The 21,115-nt window shown below is 36.2% G+C and overlaps 5 protein-coding genes and 1 long non-coding RNA gene across 8 annotated transcripts; 3 read left to right on the forward strand and 3 right to left on the reverse strand.

Moving 5' to 3' along the window:
• Positions 1–310: 310 nt before the first annotated feature.
• Dbp80 (putative ATP-dependent RNA helicase Dbp80) lies at positions 311–3,134 on the forward strand. The gene is made up of 9 exons (XM_076421443.1): positions 311–566; positions 766–998; positions 1,090–1,182; positions 1,259–1,476; positions 1,553–1,730; positions 1,816–2,053; positions 2,131–2,293; positions 2,373–2,626; positions 2,818–3,134. The coding sequence occupies exons 1-8, from the start codon at positions 504–506 to the stop codon at positions 2,624–2,626; spliced, it is 1,440 nt and encodes a 479-aa protein (XP_076277558.1). The 5' UTR covers positions 311–503; the 3' UTR covers positions 2,818–3,134.
• A 369-nt stretch (positions 3,135–3,503) lies between these two features.
• On the reverse strand, positions 3,504–7,695 carry LOC143207689 (heat shock protein 60A). Of its 2 annotated transcripts, none has more exons than XM_076421416.1 (4): positions 7,305–7,695; positions 6,133–6,544; positions 5,070–5,960; positions 3,504–4,638 (listed from the first exon to the last, which is right to left on the reverse strand). In XM_076421416.1, the coding sequence occupies exons 2-4, from the start codon at positions 6,542–6,544 to the stop codon at positions 4,232–4,234; spliced, it is 1,710 nt and encodes a 569-aa protein (XP_076277531.1). In that variant the 5' UTR covers positions 7,305–7,695; the 3' UTR covers positions 3,504–4,231. The 2 variants fall into 2 exon arrangements, with proteins under 2 accessions (XP_076277531.1, XP_076277532.1); XM_076421417.1 differs by lacking the exon at positions 7,305–7,695 and adding an exon at positions 6,741–6,948.
• A 794-nt stretch (positions 7,696–8,489) lies between these two features.
• Positions 8,490–10,185, forward strand: LOC143207729 (10 kDa heat shock protein, mitochondrial). The gene is made up of 3 exons (XM_076421496.1): positions 8,490–8,762; positions 9,364–9,531; positions 9,616–10,185. The coding sequence occupies exons 1-3, from the start codon at positions 8,760–8,762 to the stop codon at positions 9,757–9,759; spliced, it is 315 nt and encodes a 104-aa protein (XP_076277611.1). The 5' UTR covers positions 8,490–8,759; the 3' UTR covers positions 9,760–10,185.
• Sas10 (UTP3 small subunit processome component Sas10) lies at positions 10,164–12,191 on the reverse strand. Its single transcript, XM_076421442.1, has 4 exons — positions 12,052–12,191; positions 11,205–11,806; positions 10,376–11,124; positions 10,164–10,306 (listed from the first exon to the last, which is right to left on the reverse strand). Exons 1-4 carry the CDS (start codon positions 12,066–12,068, stop codon positions 10,217–10,219), a joined length of 1,458 nt encoding a protein of 485 aa, XP_076277557.1. The 5' UTR covers positions 12,069–12,191; the 3' UTR covers positions 10,164–10,216.
• LOC143207731 (uncharacterized) lies at positions 12,051–20,086 on the reverse strand. The gene is made up of 2 exons (XR_013008720.1): positions 19,949–20,086; positions 12,051–12,322 (listed from the first exon to the last, which is right to left on the reverse strand). It is a non-coding gene; the product is annotated as an uncharacterized LOC143207731 (long non-coding RNA).
• Atac3 (Ada2a-containing complex component 3) lies at positions 13,454–18,978 on the forward strand. 2 transcript variants are annotated; one of them, XM_076421437.1, is made up of 8 exons: positions 13,454–13,814; positions 14,213–14,315; positions 14,402–14,554; positions 14,989–15,186; positions 15,255–15,591; positions 15,679–15,948; positions 16,068–16,300; positions 16,394–18,978. In XM_076421437.1, exons 2-8 carry the CDS (start codon positions 14,253–14,255, stop codon positions 16,649–16,651), a joined length of 1,512 nt encoding a protein of 503 aa, XP_076277552.1. In that variant the 5' UTR covers positions 13,454–13,814; positions 14,213–14,252; the 3' UTR covers positions 16,652–18,978. The 2 variants fall into 2 exon arrangements, with proteins under 2 accessions (XP_076277552.1, XP_076277551.1); XM_076421436.1 differs by having other exon boundaries at positions 13,456–13,814; positions 16,023–16,300.
• Positions 20,087–21,115: the final 1,029 nt, after the last annotated feature.

The following is a 21,115-nucleotide window of genomic DNA, read 5'->3' on the forward strand; positions in this document are numbered from 1 at the left end:
ATTGGGTAGCAGAGCGGCCAGAGCCCTGAGGCAGTTATATTGGCGGGAATGTATCGAAATAATCTTACCGGACAAAAAGATTCCAGGACGTGTCCCACGGGTTACAAAATATACACAAATACACTTGTTATACATTCATTTTTCAGAATCAAATCATATAAATTTTTTTAATTCTGCGGGGTGCTCAAGGAACCCCATTTCATCTACCCAATAGTAGATACGTTACTGTTTTTCCGCGCAGCGCCTCTAGCGGCCATCCATCGTACGAAAAATGTTGGGCATAATCGAATCACTGCTTTCATGTGCTGTGTTGAATTGTGTGTATGGTGTATGCGTGTGTGCCTGTGCGTGTGGTACAGTGTGGTAATCAGTGGTAGTGGTAATGCGGCATCACTTGTGCTTGGTGTCGTTGGTGTGTGTCATTTTGGCGTTACAAGTTACAAGTTCCACCTAAGAGTCAAGTTGTTTCTTCAATTACTGGAAATACACGTACCGCTGTTAATATGGCTTCGACTCAAGTCGACTGGGGTAAATATCCGGACGAACAAGACAAACTATCCGCAAAGGTAATATTCTATGCAAACGTACTTACATATAACCCCAGCGTAACCTCACATTTCTTTGTTTATACATGTTTTCCATTGACAATGAAACACGAGTGTTTTATTTGTTATGGGGTACATTGAAACCTTAGTATCGGGATATCAATACGTTATCGAACTAGAAAGAATAATTTGTCTTGCTATAATTACTCGTTATCGACAGGTGTCCAGTTTAAACATAGAAAAACAACCTGTGGAAAATGTATCGAACGTATCGAACAATACAGAGACGAAGAGCGAAGATGGGACGGAGGAGCAGATCTCGCCGGCAGAGAAATCGTTCTTGCAAAAAATTATACGCAAAGGTTTAGTAGTAACGACAAAGGATATAGAAGTTCAAAGAAAAGACCCATCTTCGCCTCTGTATAGCGTTAAAACATTTGAAGCTCTTCATCTGTACGTATATTTTAAATATATTCAAACATATTTATATTATGTTTAAACGTATATATATTAAAACATATATTTTCAATAACACGTTCCCTAGAAAACCAGCTTTACTGAAAGGGGTATACGCGATGGGATTTAACGCGCCATCAAAAATCCAAGAAACCGCTTTACCTACTTTACTCGCCGATCCGTAAGTTTATCCTTTGTCGACGGTGTTCGGTGTAATATGTTTGTAACGAATTTAAATTTGGATAAATCGTTTATAGCCCCCAAAATATGATAGCTCAGTCGCAATCCGGGACTGGCAAAACAGCAGCATTTGTATTGGCGATGTTGAGCAGAGTAGATACATCTAAGAATTATCCTCAAGTGCTTTGTTTGTCGCCAACTTACGAATTAGCAATACAGACAGGAGAAGTAGCAGCGAAAATGTCTGCGTTTTGTAACGAAATAAAAATTAAATATGCAGTCAGAGGAGAAGAAAGTAACACACACATTCTACCGTTACATTTTAACTAATACTTGTACTTACTCTGATACAATGTATTTCATTATTTCAGTAAGTCGTGGGTCGACGATCACCGAACACATTATTATAGGAACGCCAGGCAAAGTTTTAGATTGGGCTATTAAATTTAAGTTCTTTAGTTTGAGTAAGATAACGGTGTTCGTCTTAGACGAAGCAGATGTAATGATTGCGACGCAAGGCCATCAAGACCAGTGTATTCGTATTCACAAGTAATTGAAGCGATCGATTTACATAATTGCATTATACGCATTTATGAATTTACGTATTTACGCATTATATGGTTTATTTGCACAGGCAGCTTGCACGCAAATGCCAAATGATGTTCTTCTCTGCCACATATGAACCGGAAGTCATGAAGTTTGCGGAGATTATAGTTAATAATCCTTTAATAATACGATTGTTGAAAGAAGAAGAGAGTTTAGATAATATCGAACAATATTATGTAAAGTGCAAAGACTTGGAAGAAAAATATACAGCTATTACCAATATTTATGGTGTGATAACAATAGGACAAGCAATCATCTTTTGCCATGTAAGACAGCAGCACTGAAATTTTGCCCGTTTATACAATGTATCGCGAATCTAATAACGGTTTGTTTCTGTTCGCAGACTAGGAAAACGGCAAATTGGTTAGCAGAAAGAATGACAAAAGATGGTCATGCTGTAGCTGTTTTATCTGGTGAATTAACGGTCGAACAAAGAATATCTGTTTTGGATCGATTTAGAGAAGGTCTTGAGAAAGTTCTCATTACGACAAATGTCTTAGCTAGAGGTATTTATTTCGATTGATCATTACCAAGTCGTTTAAACGAGTCATTCGATACTTAAAAATTTATTCGTTCGACTTTCAGGCATCGATGTTCAACAAGTAACGATAGTAGTTAATTTTGATCTACCTATGGACCAAAATTGGAAAGCAGATTGCGAAACATACTTGCACAGAATCGGCCGAACGGGACGATTCGGGAAATCTGGAATCGCTATTAATTTGGTAGATTCGTCGCACGCAATGGCTATTTGCAAAGAGATAGAGGCACACTTTGGGAAAAAGATACGTTACTTAAACGCTGAAGACGCAGATGAAATCGAGAAAATTGGAGCCTAGGTTAGTATGCAAGATATACATACAATTATGCTTTTTATCAGATATGTGTAGACATTTCAAACATGTGTATTACTTCCAAAAAGAATAGACCTTTGTACACTTAACACACCAATTTTCCTACTTTTTAATTTATCTACTTCATAATTTTACTTCGATTCGCAATGACTTTACCTTGCCAATTTTTTCGATAGCTTATCGAAATATGACACCTGGATCGGTAATATTACAGAATTTAAGGAATATAGGAAATAATGGAATATTTTTGTATATTAAAATAACAGGGGGGATAATTTTTGCGCAAGGAAGCCTCGTATAAGGGTCTTCTTCTTAATATAGTTATACTTGTAGTTTTTATATTACGAATAACTCGCTTTAAGCGACGACACCTTTCTTTTGATAGTTTTCCGTTTAAATTAATTTAACGATCTATGAAAATATGATATTGTGATAACGGGATCGCGCTTTATGTACATAGAAATACATAATGTGAGAAGAAATTGATTACCCGTCGTATGTGAATTATATATCTTGTATACAAATTTGTGTACTTCAATATTTTATACATAAATTGTATCGAGGTCTTTAAGCACAGCCTATAAAATTAATCGAAAAAATGTCCGAGAAAAGATGAATATACATTCGTAAGTATATTGGTACTGGAACAAGATTTATTTCTAAATTTATTTTCTTTCGATCGCCGAAGAATTATTGATAATGAATGCTTGTAACGTTGCATGTGCTAAACTCTAAACAATTGACTGACAACTACGTGTAAAGAACCGATTTTCCCGTGAAATGTTACAAAGATTTAGACAGTTAACAGTTTCTCCTAAAAAGGGGAGTGATTTTTTTTTGTTTTTAAAGAAACACAATCACATAATTGAAACATACTTTTATTCAGACTAAAAAATGGAAAATAAATTGTAACATTTACAAATAAAGTACAAGAACTTGTTTTTCTATCCTATTTTGCGATACATGTGTTTTGTACACTTGCGTTTCCTTTCATCCATGCGCGGATGAAAAATGTGTTCTGAATTATGTCAATCCAGAAAGTAATTTGCTGCCGTTGTATCTCGAAGGTTTGTCAGTGGCGAAACGACGAATCGATTTGGTATATTATTTGAACGCAAAACAAGTAGGTAAGTGACTTTCTAGTGAAAATAAAACTGTTTTCTAAAGCTGTGAATTTTGTCGATTCGATCATCTAAAACGTAAAGAGTCGTTATACTTTTCGTATCGTGTTCTACATAAGTTGCCGCAGAACAATTAAATTTCTACGTTCTTGTTTGTTAAATCTACATGCTTCTGGTAAAATGCTAATGCTTATAAATGCGTAACACAAAAATAAATGGTTATGGAACAAATATTACAACATGTAAGTAACAAATCTGTTTTCGGTGTGTTTCTCGATCGCTCGTTTCAAAGTACAACTGTACTAAACACGTTCAACGTTCCGATCACGCGGTTGGAAATGATGGTCGTGTATTTGCAACTCTAATCGCTGTGTACAACGGAGAGGTTAACATTGCGACTGAATTGCAATATTGGCCAAATATTAATGAGAATAGAAAATTCAGTCTTTACGCGAGATATCACGCTTCATTACATGCCCATGCCTCCCATACCACCCATGCCGCCCATTCCACCCATACCGCCACCCATTGGCATCTGAGGTTCTTCTTTAGGCAATTCTGTTACCACTGCTTCCGCAGTTGTGAGCAACGACGCGACACCCGCAGCATCGGTCAGTGCTGTGCGTACTACTTTTGTCGGGTCGATAATTCCTTTCTCGATCATATCAACGTATTCGTCGTTCAAAGCATCGTAGCCTAAACTACTTTCACTAACTTTTGCCACTACTACACTCGCGTCAACACCTGCATTCTGAGCAATTTGTAAACACGGCATACGCAAAGCGTTGGCTACAATTTTAATTCCTGTTTCTTGGTCACTGTTCGACGATTTAATATTCTTCAAAACTGGAATACATCTCAGAAGGGCGGTTCCACCTGTAAAATAAACCGATCTCAATCTAGTTCTAGCGAAATTTTACGCGATAGATATATACAGGGTGAACCACGAATCGCGACCAGTCGAGATTGATCTGCTATTAGCAGTCCGATCGAAAATCTTTCACGTGAAAAAGCAACTTTTTTATGCTATCATACTTACCGAATTCGCCTTGAAATCCTCTAATAGGCGTGAAAAAATTATAGGTGTATTTGCAAAAAATTGAATGTGACCTTGAGAAGTTATGAAAAAGAAAGAATTGACGAAAAATTTGCTATAACCACGCGAAAGCTCTCTTGAAACCATACTATGTACATACTAATATGTAACAGAGTAATCTCTACAGGTCACGGATTCGTGGTTCTGTATAAGTAGATATGAACAGAGAAAAATGAGGAAACTGCAAAGAAACTTGAAACATTATATCTACCTCCCGGAACGATGCCTTCTTCGACCGCAGCACGAGTAGCATTGAGAGCATCGTGAACTCGATCCTTCTTCTCGTTAACTTCCACTTCGCTGCTACCGCCGACTCTCAAAACTGCGACTCCCGATGCTAATCTTGCCAAACGCTCTTGCAGCTTTTCCTTTTCGTACTCTGAAGTTGTATTCACTATTTGATCTCTGATTACATCCGCCCTGTGGTCGATGTCATTCTTTTTTCCTTTGCCTTTAAGGAAGAGCGTATCGTCCTTTGTAATCACTACCTCTCCTACTTCGCCCAAATCGCATGCTTGTACGTTTTCCAACTTGATGAGATTCGCGTCGTCCCCAAAAACGATTCCACCGGTTAGAATTGCCATATCCTGAAGCGTTGCTTTTCTATTGTCTCCAAAACCAGGCGCTTTAACAGCAGCCACTTGCAAACCGATTTTCAATCTGTTTACCACAAGGGTCGATAAAGCTTCGCCGTCAACATCTTCAGCGATAATGACTAATGGTTTTCGCTGTGAATTCGCTAATTCCAAAGCTGGAATTATAGATTGTACAGACGAGATTTTTTTCTCGCTGAAGAGCAAAAGCGCGTCTTGAAATTCAACTTTTGCTCCTTTACTAGAATTTATAAAGTACGGAGATATGTAGCCCCTGTCGAATTTCATTCCTTCTATAACTTCGAGTTCGTCGTGCAGCGTTTTACCGTCCTTCACTGTGATAACACCTTCCTTTCCAACTTTCTTCATGGCATCGGAAATAAGATTGCCGATAGCCTTGTCTCCGTTGGCAGAGATTGTTGCGACTTGCGCGATCTCCTCTGGCGTAGTGACTGGTTTGCTTAAAGCTTTCAGTTCGTCTTTAACCTTGTCCACTGCTAACATAACGCCTGCGATACGAATGTTAAAGAAATATTAATTAAGTAAAAGATTGCTCTTCGAATGCAGTACTCCAAATCTTATAGTAGCTCTCTAAATTCTTTCTTAAATCAGCTTTCGAAAATTTTCAAAAAATGCTAGGATATAAAATACGACAGAATGTGTACAAAAATTGCTCGTTACCTCTTCTTATTTCTACAGGATTGGCGCCTTTGCTAATTTTCTCGAAGCCTTCTTTAGCGATAGCCCTTGCTAAAACTGTAGCCGTCGTTGTGCCGTCACCTGCTTCTTCGTTGGTATTGTTCGCCACATCTTGTACCAACTTTGCCCCAATATTCTGAAATTTATCTTTCAACTCTACTCCCTTCGCTACGGTTACACCGTCTTTAGTGATCTTCGGACTACCCCAGCTTTGTTCCAATATAACGTTACGACCCTTAGGACCCATTGTTACCGCAACAGCATCAGCTAAAATGTCCACACCTTGCAACATGAGTGCTCTGACTTCCGATCCGAAACGTACATCTTTAGCGTAAGAACGAGCTTGTAATTGGCGCAAAGCCGCACCGCGCAACACGGTCGGTAGTCTGTGCATCTAAAAGGATACGAAGAAAAACTTGATTATTTTCGCAATTTCAATCTATACCGGTAATTAGAATTTTCGAAAAGTTAAATTTTTCTGTAAGTATCAGGTAAGCGCCGTTTTAAGAATTAAACATGCATTCGTAAAACCTATAATTTATTTCACGACGATAATGATCGAAAAAGATTTAAGTGCGCGATAGACGTACGGTTACTTTTTCAAATGTGGTTATGTAAACTACCGCGTGAATGATAACCAAGAGTCTCCAAGGTAGATTATTTCAGAGAATTATTATACTTTTTAGCATCGTTTTGCATAAGAATTAATGTCATAATACACGTTCTAATTCTATTTCATGAAATTCGTTCTTTCTATTAAAATTCTAACAAACAGCACATCCTAACCCGACCGGCTAACTCGAGGAGCAGAATGTCGATAGAGGAAAAAAATATTGTTAGCCTTAAAAACTAAGTCTAAAAGCAAAATAAAGATGATCTAAAACAATTGTGATCATACATGCGAATAGCATGATAACACTCATCCTATTACATGTGCCGATACTATTACATACGAACATGAATTTATAAAAAAACATACAAATAGGAAAATGAGACGATCTCTCGACGAGAAGAACAAAAAGAGGATTAAATGATGAAATAGACATTGTAACGATAAATAATCGGAGTAGAATTTAGCCGGTTAACAACACCGATAAAGCTAACGCAGATTTCCGGTAAAATAAACGGCGATAGTTTGGTTAAAATATGTTTACCTTTATCTAATGAAATAGCAAAAGGAGTTGGTTAAGAAAACGCAACTGCAAAAGTAATTGAAAATCGTCGCAGCGTGACTGAGCGTGACCGCACGTTGTCTCCCCACGAGAATGAGATGTGTGAATAGTGTGAACCAGTGTGAACACTGTGACTGTGAAGACCGTGAGCGAATAGGAGCTTGCGCTATCACATGGAACATGGAACTCTGTTCCCCTCCCTCTCCTTCTTATTCGAACATAACCATCAAATTTTCGATCAAGAAACGTGGAAAAATCCATATTTTATACTTATACGAATGGAATACAACACGAATCAAATAAAACCTTTGTAATTTATTTTTATTCCTATTCGTTTAAAAACATTCCATGCACCGACATCGCCGATACATCTTCTTTCTGCGGGATGTCGAGTTTCTAGAATGTACTATTAGAACTCGTTTCGTGTGATGCAATCGTTTCGTACACACCAATCGCGTTCGTTGAAAAACCGGCGAGTTCGTTTTCTTCTCGATGCTGCTCGATTTCCAGATGATTGCTCTTATCCATCATTTTAATAGAAAACATGATCTCAAAGTGTTTTATGAACAAGAAATGAAAATACATTAGTATACGTATTATAAAGAGAATTATTATTTTTGTTCTTATCGCGACCTACTTAGATATAGACATTTATTTACATAGCATATTTGTAAAATGTTAAATGGCTAATACTCATAGGCAAAGTCCTTTTTTTATTATATTTTTTCCGGAGATGAACTAATTAGGCTTATGCCCACTAATTCTACTACATATCTAATATATAAATATAACATTTGAAATAACAAAACATTTACTATGTATTTATCTTTACTTCAATTTTTATGATATACATTATACATATTCAGTAAATGTACATATTATTAGTATTATAATGTCCAATTTTCACTAATTGTAAACTATATTATTAGTTATTATAATATAGAGTACAGATTTTTAGGTCTGGCAACGAGTGCTGTGCCGAAATCATTTTTGACCAGGAATATCCAAATTGTCTCAATTTTTAGTCTTTCCGATATCCTCAATGTAACATACATAATACATATATAAGTATTCTCTGTAAATACATCCACGTTCGCATTGTCCTCTAAATACGAAAAGGCATTTAGAACGAGAGCACTATGTATATAGCGGCCATCTTCGATGCTGTACAGTTACGTAACACGTGCTATACGCGAGAGTACGAAGTTCCCATTTCCCATGTTCCCATCGCGCTCGCAAAATCAATGAACGCTTGGTGGGGCAAAGAAAGATTATAGAGGGGAGACTGGAAATTTCGAGAAAATCAAAGAGGCTCCAAACTGCTGCGCTTCTCTACATATATAGGTTACGTTACCGTTACACAACGTGCACGAGTGTACTTGCCGGTTGTGTTATATCAGGATAGAGTTTTAATAACGTCTTAATATAATATTCAGAATGGTAAGACTTTTGAAACTTATAATAACTTAATTAAAACTTAATTGAGAACATGTCGTATAATATGTCAATTAGTAATACTTGTATTTACATATAGTTTTCAAGATAACCTTCAAACCAACCATTTCAACAGATATACTCAATGCAAGAAATATTCTACAATACGCTGCGCAAATACAAATTATTCAAATAAATTTCAAATTTTCAAAATGTCTAGTATACATTACTAATTTGTTTTCGTCAGTAATTTAAAGAATGCTGACCCTTGCAAATTTTGTCGCAAGGCCGGCAATGGTTTTTTTTTGTTATTGTAAACAGAGAAAAAAATGACTATAAACCGATCGATTAAACGAAAGACTAAACGTGAAAGACAATTTTGTCTATCAATTTTCTCTATCAGATAATCTTAAAGAAATCGTACCTTGCAAGTTTGTGAATTGGTGGTGCGAATATCAATAACTTTTTATTCGAACATATTCCAAATTATTGGCGTAACGAAATTTTCTTCAAAATTACATTATGCATAGCCTTGAAGTAATTGCTGTTAGAATTCTATGTTAGACTGTGCGGTTCGGATAAGATTAAAAATTATTTTCGTTTATAGGCTGCGGCTAATGCCATTAAGAGACTCGTACCCCTCTTTGATAGAGTGCTCATACAAAGAGCCGAAGCTATAACCAAAACAAAGGGAGGTATCGTTCTACCGGAGAAAGCTCAGGCAAAAGTTTTACAGGGCACCGTAGTGGCGATAGGACCCGGACAACGAAACGAGGTATTGGAATATATTTACAGTTATAAAAGAAAACTATTATGTTACTAATAGAACAATAGTAATAGTTTCTCACTTTTGTTTTAGAAAGGAGAACACGTTCCTCTGAGCATCAAAGTTGGCGATACCGTTTTATTGCCAGAATATGGCGGAACTAAAGTAGAGCTCGAAGATAATAAAGAATTGCACTTATTCCGCGAGTCGGATATATTGGCAAAGTTGGAAGTTTAGGCTGTATCGATCTTAAGTTTAAAACCCTCTAAATATTAAACGCTATTCTTTGAAAAATTTCTGAAATCGTTAAACCGATGTGTATACGCTGCTGCCTGTACGCATGTATGTATATATGTATACATATGTACAAGTTTGACTCGTACATAGTTCACAGTTGTTCACAATAAATGCCATAATGTCACACATACTAAAAGAAATAAAACGTTTGTTAATTACGTTTCTAAAGTTATGTTATCTTCTGTTAACTTGAATCTGATCTCGATTATTTGTACGGTTACGACGGAATGAAATAAAGTCTATTAATATTGTTGGAATACAAGACTTTAATTGTATTTACATTTGTATACATATATACATATATATATATATATATATATCTTGTATATTCATAGTAAATAAAATAATTTTTTAATTTTCAATGCACATTTGAACGTTAGGTGTTCTTTTATTGTTCTTATTTTAGCTTAATACTTTTCTTTACACCAGCTTTAATACCAGATATTTCTCCCGCGTATCGAACTATTTCTTTCCTTACTTCTCTCACCTGTAACATAAAAAGTTTTAGTTTCATCGAAATCTTTATTGTAGAATAAAATAGAATGCGAATACGTACAGCTCCCTTTCGTCGAATTTTCGCTTTACGATACTTGTTTCTGTGTTTTACTCTAGGATTACGTTGATCTTTTTTACGATGCGGTGTTAAACCTTTGTTCTTTGCTATCTGATATGTAATTCCTCTTTTGCCTTCGCTTTCGATTACCAAATCTCTCGTATTATTATCTTCTATTTCCTTCTCTTCTCTTTCTACGGTATCTTCTATTTCCTCTTCCGCCATACTCGTGTGACTTTCCAAATCGTCCACGTTCTCTATGGTTATATCTTCGGAGTTCTCTTCCTCGTCTGCAAAATCTTTCTTCCCCGTGTCGTATTTAGATTTTGCTAACTGTTGACTTGTAACTTTTGCATTTACAGATTTTTTTATATGATCAAGCTTTTCTTTGAAATGAGTAGACACTTTCGTTTTGTCGGTTCTTACTTCGGAACCGTCCGATATATTATACAACGGTTTCCCTTGTTTCCTAGCTTTCAATATTTCTTTGATCTCTTCTATTAGATTTCCTTGTCCTGACTCTAACTGAGTCATCAATTGGCTGTATTGCGCCAAACGTTTTATAACAGGATGAGAATTTATAGGCAGTCTTTTCGCTTTCAGCATCAAATAAAACGATATATTGATACAGTAATTCAATAAAACATCATACTTTGTTTTTACAAAAGATACCGCCTGAGTATTGGAAAATGAATTGAGTTTAGCCAATTCCAGAAATGGTCCTAATACATCTTTCGCCTCCGTTAAACGATCTAAATCATAAACAAATATTCATCATAAAATAGATGAATTTAAATATATAATAACACGAAATGTATCAAAGTTGTTTTACCTTTAAAGTTGTTTACAAGCACCATAAATTCTGGGCTTTCTTTTTCCATTAGTGCTTGTTTTTGTCTTTTACTAAGCTTACTCAGATCAGTTTTTATAAATTGCTCTGTGTCATCCAGGATTTCTTTTTCATTAGGTTTCGTCGGTTGTATAAAATCTAATCCAAAATCGGCATCGTCTAATTGTTCCGCCAATCTTTTCTGAATGTTTCTAGCTTCCTCTTCTTCCATTTCTGCATCGGCTAAATCCTTCTGACTAGTCGTAGCATAGTCGGGATCTACGTAATCCGTAGAATAATAAGCTTTTTTCTTTTTACCCCAAGCTTTTTCGTTTGGTAAATCATAATCTTCTTGTAATCCTTCGATATCCGATGCCATGGAATCTCCTTCATCTTCGTTCTCTGTAACATCTTCATCTTCGTTTTCGTTTTGTAACCCGTAGACTTCGTAATCGCTATCGTAGTTTTCCGAAGAACGTCTATTTCGTACTTTCTCGAGTAATTTTCGCTCATTTTCTGGATATTCTTCTTCAGAATCTGTGACTTCGTTCATATCTACATCCTCTAAATCATCTGTTTCTTTGCTCGCTTGGAATGTTTTTGTCCTATTAAAAAGTTGAAATCGTAAAATTGTTAATTACCTTATTTCTTACTAAAAAGAAAACCATTAATATATCCATAATTTATTCGATCAGTGTACAATACGACTATTTGGTTATTTTTAATAACAAATGTTCAATAAAGAAGCACCAACAGAAAATTCTCTTTACTCATATTGAAATTTTCTTTTTATATTGTCATATTACTTATATTATTTTATACTTTTATATTAATCGAAAGAACACTATACCTTTTTTTATTCTTCATCTCGAAATTTCAATTTAAAACGACACGAAATATTAACACGTGAATGCCCGAATTTAATACCTAACCTCGTACACAGCTGTACACAGCACCGTATATATATTTTTATATAGTTTCCCCTTCCCCTCACAGTGTCGCGTTCTTATTCAATTTCCACCTTTTCGTATCGTGTCTATTCTTCGTCTGTATAAATAATTCTAATATCAGGAATGCCATCAGAATTTCAGAGTCGTTGCCGCGTCGCCAGCAGTCGCCAGCTAAAGAATAAAATGTAAACACGCATATTTATAGATATTTACTTACATTACACTTACATCAACTTACATAAACAAATAGTCACATATATATTATATATGTATTATGCATATACTGTTCATGGTTGGAAAGAAGATATGTGGAAGAAATGCGTGTCTGATTGGTGGTAGGCCAACATAATTTTGCTATTGGTCGAAACGACAATAATGACAACGAATCGTGCCGTTCTATTTTGCATGATTTCCATTCTTTCCAACAGAAACAGACTGTTAGAAAGCAGTTATAGGCTATAGGTATACATAATAATTTTATGCCGTTAAAAAGACAAAGACAAAAACGAACGAATATTAAAAATATATATATTATATGGACAGAGAAAATAGACACCTGTAAAAAGAAAAAGGCCGAATATGTCGGAGAAAATTAATTCGAAAAACTTTCGACTTTCACGACGTCTATCAATAGAAAGTAACAATTACTTTTCTTTTATTGCCAATATTTATGAGTAGACTGCGGATTTCATGCATATACGACAAAAATGCGCACGTACACGTCCATTTTTATTTGGCTCCTGCGTGTCCTGCAACATCCTGCAATCGATGCAAGCATTTTTTATTTCGCATAAAGATCGTCAGTTTATACATTATTAGTATCACGAAATTTGAGATCGGTCCGAAGCGTCCATGCGTAATAAATGAAATAAAAGTAAAAAATAATTTATAATTGAAAGACTTTACCGATTCACGTAAAAACGCAATGATTGAATCCAAGATTCGATTGTTTCGTAAACACGTGTAGTGCACGTGTATGCATATAATAAACAACAAACAACGACAAATGCCTTGCTGCTTGGCACGGGGCAACGGGGCATGGGGCACGGATTACGCTTGTTTATGTATATTTTATTAAACGATAAATTGTTGTATTCCGTAACATGTATTCGTTCGACGAATTTAAAAGGATTCGATGTTCAAGCTTGAGAAGTCGTAACAAATACGCTGTCCGTTATTTCTGGCATTAATGTTACATTAATTATGTAGCGTAACTATTTCGAAATATAATCTTCAGAAGAAAAATTTTCGACCGTAACCTAACCTTTCTGAACACACAACGCATACCTAACCTATTTAATACAGAATGTTAAATCGGATATGTGCCACCACGTGGCGCTGCGAATCATCATGCGATCAAACATATTTAATCGTTATCCAAGAAGTTTTCGAATAAAACGATAGAAATTCCATCTGGAAATACGTTATTCCGTAAAACAGTAACATGTTTAGTCAGGAAAGTCAATGCTTATTTACATGGAACACTGTTTCGAACGATAAGAAAAATTGTATTAGGAATGGCGCCAAGGTGTCGCCATTTTCATGAAACTTTACCAAGACAGTAAATCGAGAAGGCTGTGGGGAGGAAGAATTCCTGAAAGAGAGTGTGCGTGTCGGAAAACTAGAGGAAAAATCACGAAAAACCGAGAATAATGAACTGGCCGTAAGTATATCATCCTTCCATGCTATTTTTCGTCGGTTTGATTCGTTTCAAGCGCAAAACACGGGGCCTATGGCATGGGACTTCCGTTTAATGAACAGGAACAGGAAGTTCCTCGCAATCTGAAATGGCAAAATAAAAACATCCTGTACCGAGGAAAATTTCGAAAAATACACACGCTGCATTTCCGAGCGGATAGGCAAAAGCGAATAGATTGTGTCGATACCGACGAATTCGACTCGATTTTTCAATTTTTCCGACCTACTTTCGATTTCGGTGACTCAAGGTCGAGCAACACCAGCGGAATTGCTCAGAGTGAAAAATGGAATGGTCACAGCTAGCCCAATTTACTTTGAAAAAAGTCCAATCGATAACAATTGTTATGGATCATTTGATTTTAGTGTGCACCGAAAAGAACGGGACTAAGTTCAATACACGAAAATGCAAGCTGAAAGTATTTGTACTAATGATATCGAGGGTCTGGACACCGATACCCTTATTCCTGTACGTAGATCTGGCTTTCGTTGTAATATGCCTTATATCGTTTGTTACTTTGAAAGGATGCTGTCTAAACTAATGATATTTCTCAGGTCGAAATCCTTGATGTGTCTCATCGAGTGAGATCTCAAGATGCCATATCGATAGTAGAATTAGGAAAGCAACTGCTCTTTAGCGCAAAATATGGAGACACCGATACGGTTCGCGACCTTATGTGCAGAGGGGCACCTTTCACTACAGACTGGGTATATATATTTATATTTATATAAATATTATATATACAGGGTGAACCAAGAATTGCGACCAGTAGAGATTACTCTGTTATTAGCAGTCCGATCCGAAAATGTTTTTATCAGTTATAGCATGGTTTCAAGAGAGCTTTCACGTAATTATAGCAAATTTTTTGTAAAACCTGAATCCTCTAACAGATGGGTGTAAAAAATTGTAGGTGTATTTGCAAAAGATTGAAGGTGACCTTGTAAAATCATGGAAAAAAAAGAGTTCGCGAAAATTTGCTATAATCACGTGGAAGCTCTCTTGAAACCACGCTATACCTGATAAAAACATTTTCGATCGGACTGCTAATAACAGAGTAATCTCTGCTGGTCACATTCGTGGTTCACCCTGTATATCCATATACACATATACAGCGTACAGTATAATAATTGTTTTTTGTTAGCTGGGTACCAGCGCATTGCACTTTGCTGCGCAGAATAACCATACCGATACCGCAGAAGTTTTGCTGAGAGCAGGAATTTCAAGGGATGCGAGAACGAAAGTAGACAGAACGCCTTTGCACATGGCCGCGTACGAAGGCCATCACCAGATGGCACAATTACTTCTTAATTATGGCGCGGACGTCGATAGTAGAGATATGGTAATTAATATAAGAATTAGATAACCGATACCGGTTTACAATACGCATAACGAAAAGAATGTTTCCAGTTGAAAATGACTCCTTTGCATTGGGCAGTCGAGAGGGAACACATAGAAGTAATGCACGTTTTATTAGAACACGGAGCGGACGCGAACGCCACTAGCAAATTTGACAAGACTCCGATTAGTCTTGCGTTGGAACACGACAGATTAGATTTGGTAGATATATTGCAACAAGAGAGAGAGATCGTTGGTGTTAGAGCTCACCAACAAAATCAAGCGAATACGGCGGAACTGGAAGTAGCGACCCATAATTTAATACAACTAGAATCGGAAAGAGACGAAGAACAACAAAAATTCGAATTATTACAACAGGAGTCTCAGCCCAGGAGAAAGATCACTCATGGTATTTTACTTGATTTTTACAAAACTGTTCTTTCAAATATTCACATTTACGAAACATTATCTACGTTTGTTAAACGTTTCGTTTAAGTCGGGAAGAAACAGCGCATGCTTTTTCAACAAATTCACGTTGGACCAAACACCGACGACGACCAAGATAGAGAAATCGAAGATGCGGATGAAACGACTAACGCGAATAATCCGAACAACATTAGAAAACGTAAAGATGTTCCAGCTGTCGGGGGGCTGAACAAACAATTTAGGTTACTAGAAGCTCATGGGATCACAATGATACCTGTGGATAATAATTCTTCTATCGTGGAAAACGCAATGGAAAGTGGAAGAACGGTTGTTTTGACTGGTACGAAGTATATCAAGGTCGCGTAATTCAATGAAATTCATTGTTATTAATGCCGACGATACGTTTGTCCACAGAAGCTGGAAAACTCGCTCTGAATCTAACAAGAAATTCTTCGATAGGAGTAAAGCGGCTTCAAGTAGCTGGAAAGAAAGGAACTTCGAGGAAAGTGATAGCAATCAGAGCAGATCAAATATTGAATCACACGACGCCCACTCTTACCTCTAGAGGACCGAACATATTGAAGAGGTCTTCTGCAGACAATAAGGCTGGTAAACTATTCATCTCATCGATTTCTAACACTACACCCGTATCGACGCTTACACAGGCGAAAAACATCATTTCATCGCCGGAGGTACGAAGATGATATATCTATTTATTTGATATTTTAACGAGAACACGGTATACTTACTTATTATAATAAATTTGCATTCTTTAATCTCGACAGAACAAAATCATTGGCGCACCAACAAAGATCACAGAGCCAATAATTTTACAATTGGACGACGACATCGAGGAAATTATCGAAGACGATAGCACAGATACAAACGAACCGGTAATGGATATTGCTCTATTAAATAGACAATTAGCCGAAGCACGAAGACAAGCTGCTGAATACCGTAAACGGCTTCAAAAAAAAGAGGAAGAGGCAGAAATTTATAAGCAACAACTAAAAAACATTACAGCGCAAAGATCAGCCAAGTGATTTTGATCATTACACATTTTTAGCATTAAACCCCGTCTTACGAGGAGCCCTGCTTTTTCTACGATAGAACATTTTTACATGTATGTATACAATTCTCAATCCCGTCGATTGTCGAGGAGCTCGATTGGAAATTGCATCTCTACGCATTAAGCTGTTTTTTTTTTCTTCAATCATTGCAAAACACTATGATAGTACTTACGCGCGCGCTTCTCATTACTAACCGCTTGTTTCTCTTAATTTTCTTTATTTTTCTTTTCTGTAAAGAGCATCTTGGAGAATATGAAATTTCCATTCACACGGGGCGTGATTCTATAATATTTAACATATACTATATATGCCTGCTTTTTGAAAGCTGCATAGAATGTACAGTAGCGGACAAAAGTTTAAGATCGCTCTAAAGAAGACGATAACTTTTTTAATATTGTACTCTACGATTTGAACTTTCTTGGGAAGCTAGAGCAATTAGTTTACTAAAGGATGTGAAAAGAAATTTTTTCAAAAATTGCAATTGATCGGAATTGTTGGAAAAATACTAAAAGTTGAATTTTACAACTTTTTTATGTGGGCCTATATCGAAAATTTAAAAGATACGTTTTGTAGATCTGTGAGATCTAAGATTTTCGGCAATAAATCGTGAAAATCAGCAATTTTTACCATCTTTAAACGTTCGTAGCTCATTGCAACGTCGACCGAATTTTTTTAAAATTTTCAATATAGGCCCACATAAAAAAATTAAAAATTCAACAATTCCAATCAATTGCAATTTTTGAAAAAATTTCTTTTCACATCCTTTAGTAAACTAATTGCTCTAGCTTCCCAAAAAACTTCAAATCGTATAGTACAATATTAAAAAAGTTATCGTCTTCTTTAGAGCGGTCTTAAACTTTTGTCCGCTATTGTATATATATAATTATTAAGTCTGACTTGTACGGAAACGGAACTGCTTTTTTTTTTTAAAGATATAATATAAACACAACAAAACGTGCTTAATTTGCTTTCCACATAATGTCTCGCATAAAGTTGCAACGGAATTTCATTGTGTACGCCGTACGCGGTATCGTTAATTATTAATCGGTTCAAATCGAATTTCCTGCTCCAAATAGATTGGACGTTGATACACAGACATACTGCACGATTTTAATGCTTATCATTTAAATATTTTTGTTTATCATAAATTACTATTAACGAATAGTAATTATTAACACTGTATAAAAACGATCATACCGAACACGTGTTGCGTACGATACCTTGATCCAAAAGAAGAAAAACGAGAACAAAACGAGAAAAGAAAACACATATTAAAAAAAGTAAGAGATTTTAGGTATAGAAGGATACATATTTTTAAATTGTATATGATCTATTTTGTACATAGTAAATTTTTATATACATCGTAAGGGGTTGCATAACGGGGAGAAAGCAATTATGCAGTGTCGATGAACAACTAGAATTACACGAGAGAAGAGATAAAATTAAATAGATAGAGAATTTCTATAAAAGTTTTCAAATTTTATGGTCGAAATGCTTAAAAATAATAAATGTTTCCTAACTGTTTATATTTTGTAGTAGGAGAAACGTTAATGGAATTTGGCGATGAAAAAGTTTATCGTGAATCGCGAGGATTCAGGAGTTTGTAAAATATTGTTCGCAACGCAATAATTTTCCCATTGAGTCGGCGGAAAAAAAAGAAATATTTTTTTATAAATAGAACGTATCCGGGAAAGCGAAATGTGGAAAGCAAATGATCGGATCGAATAGAGATAAGCCTTGCAGCGGTGTAAAATAAAATTCATTTAGAAAGATATGTAGATTCACGCGTTATTTGGATACTGTTATCACACTTTGCGCAGTTTCTTATAAACAAGGTGATTTCATTCCAAGTAAATACATCTCTTTAAGGATTCTGGTGCGCCAAACGCATAATAAGCTCATTCGAAACGTGTTGTGACAGAGAATGACTGGCGAGTCTTTTTTTTTTTGTTTTATCTAATGGCATGTACGGTGCTACGTATTCAAACGAACTCTCCGTATTCGAATTTTTTAGCTTAAGAATACACATAACGAGAATTATGTATGTACAGCAGACAAAATCAAAGAAAAAGAAAGTAGTTTACTCAGGTAAAAAGAAATGATACGTATAGTGTATAAAGTACGAGAGGGAATTGAACAGTATCGAACATCATCAAACGCAACCAATAACATAATGCTAAGTCCTTTTCTAGTAATATATCTTGTAAATACAAACATTTATACATATACTGATAGAACTTGTTGGGATGCAAAGTTCGAAAACTTTCATTCGAAAATAAACATTTTATATTTCACGAGAATCATTTGTATAATTCTTACACGGTTTAATCGAAGGCGATACTTTTCGAATATTATACGAAGTTACCTGTCTTGTTCGAACTCCTTCCGTTATCCGAATACTTCTATAATATAATAAATTTTATCAAGTTTCCCAGCTGAAAAGGTGAAGTATGAGTATATTACTCGTTGTTTATAAATATATACATACAATAATGCTCTAATTGTAAGTACACATATTTATATTCATTCTTTGAGTTATTACGAACGTTGGCATATGATAAGAACAACTGTCTTATTATTTTCATTTCTTGTTAGGAGTGTAGCCCCAGTCCCAGTCCCAGTACTTCAATTAATTCGTAAATTAATAAGAACACGGTAACAACGAGAAGGATTGTAATCCTTAAAATGTGCAAGTTAGTCGATCAATTTACGCATTTTGCAAAGGAAAAGCGAGATCGATAACCACGGTGGAAATGTATCCTGCGTTATCGATTTCAAAGAAACACGCTGCGCGGCAGCACAGTCTGTCTCGCGAAAACTTTCGTATTTGAAAAAGTTTGCTTATCGATCGGTTCGATGGATTTCCGGTTTGTCTTCTTCTAAATGTCGACGACTTATCACGAAAATAATGGTTAATCGAACGTTCGGGAAGGAAGTGAAGAATCCGAAGAACACAACGAATCGTGGTCGGGTTGTGCAGAATATAATAGTGTGGAGAAGGAGTCTCTATGCTCGATATACGTATCTATTTAGATATACATACATGGCATAGAGGTTTGCTCGAGTTTCTTACTGCTGCGATCGATTGCAACAGTCGCACAATCTCGGCCTGCCGCGAAACGTCACCGTATTTAACGCGCGTTTGATGTACAGCGGCGCGGCGTAAAATAGACGGCTCCTCGTTCTCGGCCGTGTTATACGCTCTACAGTATACATACAGTAGCCTGTCGTGTGTCGTATATACCGTAAACATAGAATATATATACATACATACGATACAGTGAGAAAATCGGAACGAAGCGTATGCGCTGTATGCAGCTGTATGTTGCACGCTTCCACACACGGTCGGGTAGTCCATGTTAACGTTTTTCCTGGTAACCGCGAGTGTCCCTGGGGATGGTAGGACGATCGTCGAACAGAATTGTATTCGTATACTCTTTAGCTGACTCTGATCGATCGAATCGTTGCCGCTATTTGAAGTTCCACGGAACTACGCAGAACTACGTCATTGAGCGAGAGCGTCGTTCAGGGGAGCCTTGAAAATCTTGAAACGTGCGCTCTCGGCAACGTTCAGTCATGAACTTTTCGCGCTCTTTCGATACAATCGAAATTGAAAGGTATAGATCGAACAGACTTTATATATGGATCGCTTGTTGGTATTATATTGAAACGGTCCCCCGGCGCGGCGCGGCGGTGGGTATTTCGAGCCAGAACAAACTTCGAATGAGCTATGCGATAAAACAAATAAAACAAAGAGAAACTTGCGATACATAGAAATGTGCAACACAATAAAAATGATTATATTCAGCTAGACTTGGTAACGTTAAAATGTAAATTCATATTCGTATTCTCTATTAATTATAATAGAATTTAACATCAAATAAATTTTCTATGGAATCCTATTTTATGTGTCGTCTAATTACGCAAAAGATAGTACTGTCTGGTTCAGAAGCGAACGCAGTTGTAAATGATTTGTGATACGATGGAAAACAGACCAAATAAACTGCGACAATAGAATACATACAATGCTGCCCAACATATATATATACTTGATAATAAATATATTCAACGAAACGATCATTCGACAAAATATTTGTAAAAGTTCGAAATCATTCGAATGCAAACATTTGTAAAATCAATGAACATATATATAGTTACTATCGACGTGAGATCGATTAACAACTTACTTCCGATGCTTCCGATTCCGAGGAATCGTTTTAGAATCAGCGTTTACGGATGCGATTGTACAATGAACGAAAGCATGCTGGGGGGTAGTTTTGAATGTTCGTAAATACAAGTGGGAAAAAGTAGCTTCGGTAAATGCAGGTTAAAGCCGTTGTAGTTGTAGATTGTAGGTAATTCGGTGTGGGAACGGTTAGAAGTGGTTAGAACTCGAGGTTGAGAACCCCCCAAATGTTTCGTAGCCCGGACCCGAAG

This window comes from Lasioglossum baleicum, chromosome 4, assembly GCF_051020765.1.
Source record: "Lasioglossum baleicum chromosome 4, iyLasBale1, whole genome shotgun sequence".
NCBI classification, from domain to species: Eukaryota; Metazoa; Arthropoda; class Insecta; order Hymenoptera; family Halictidae; genus Lasioglossum; species Lasioglossum baleicum.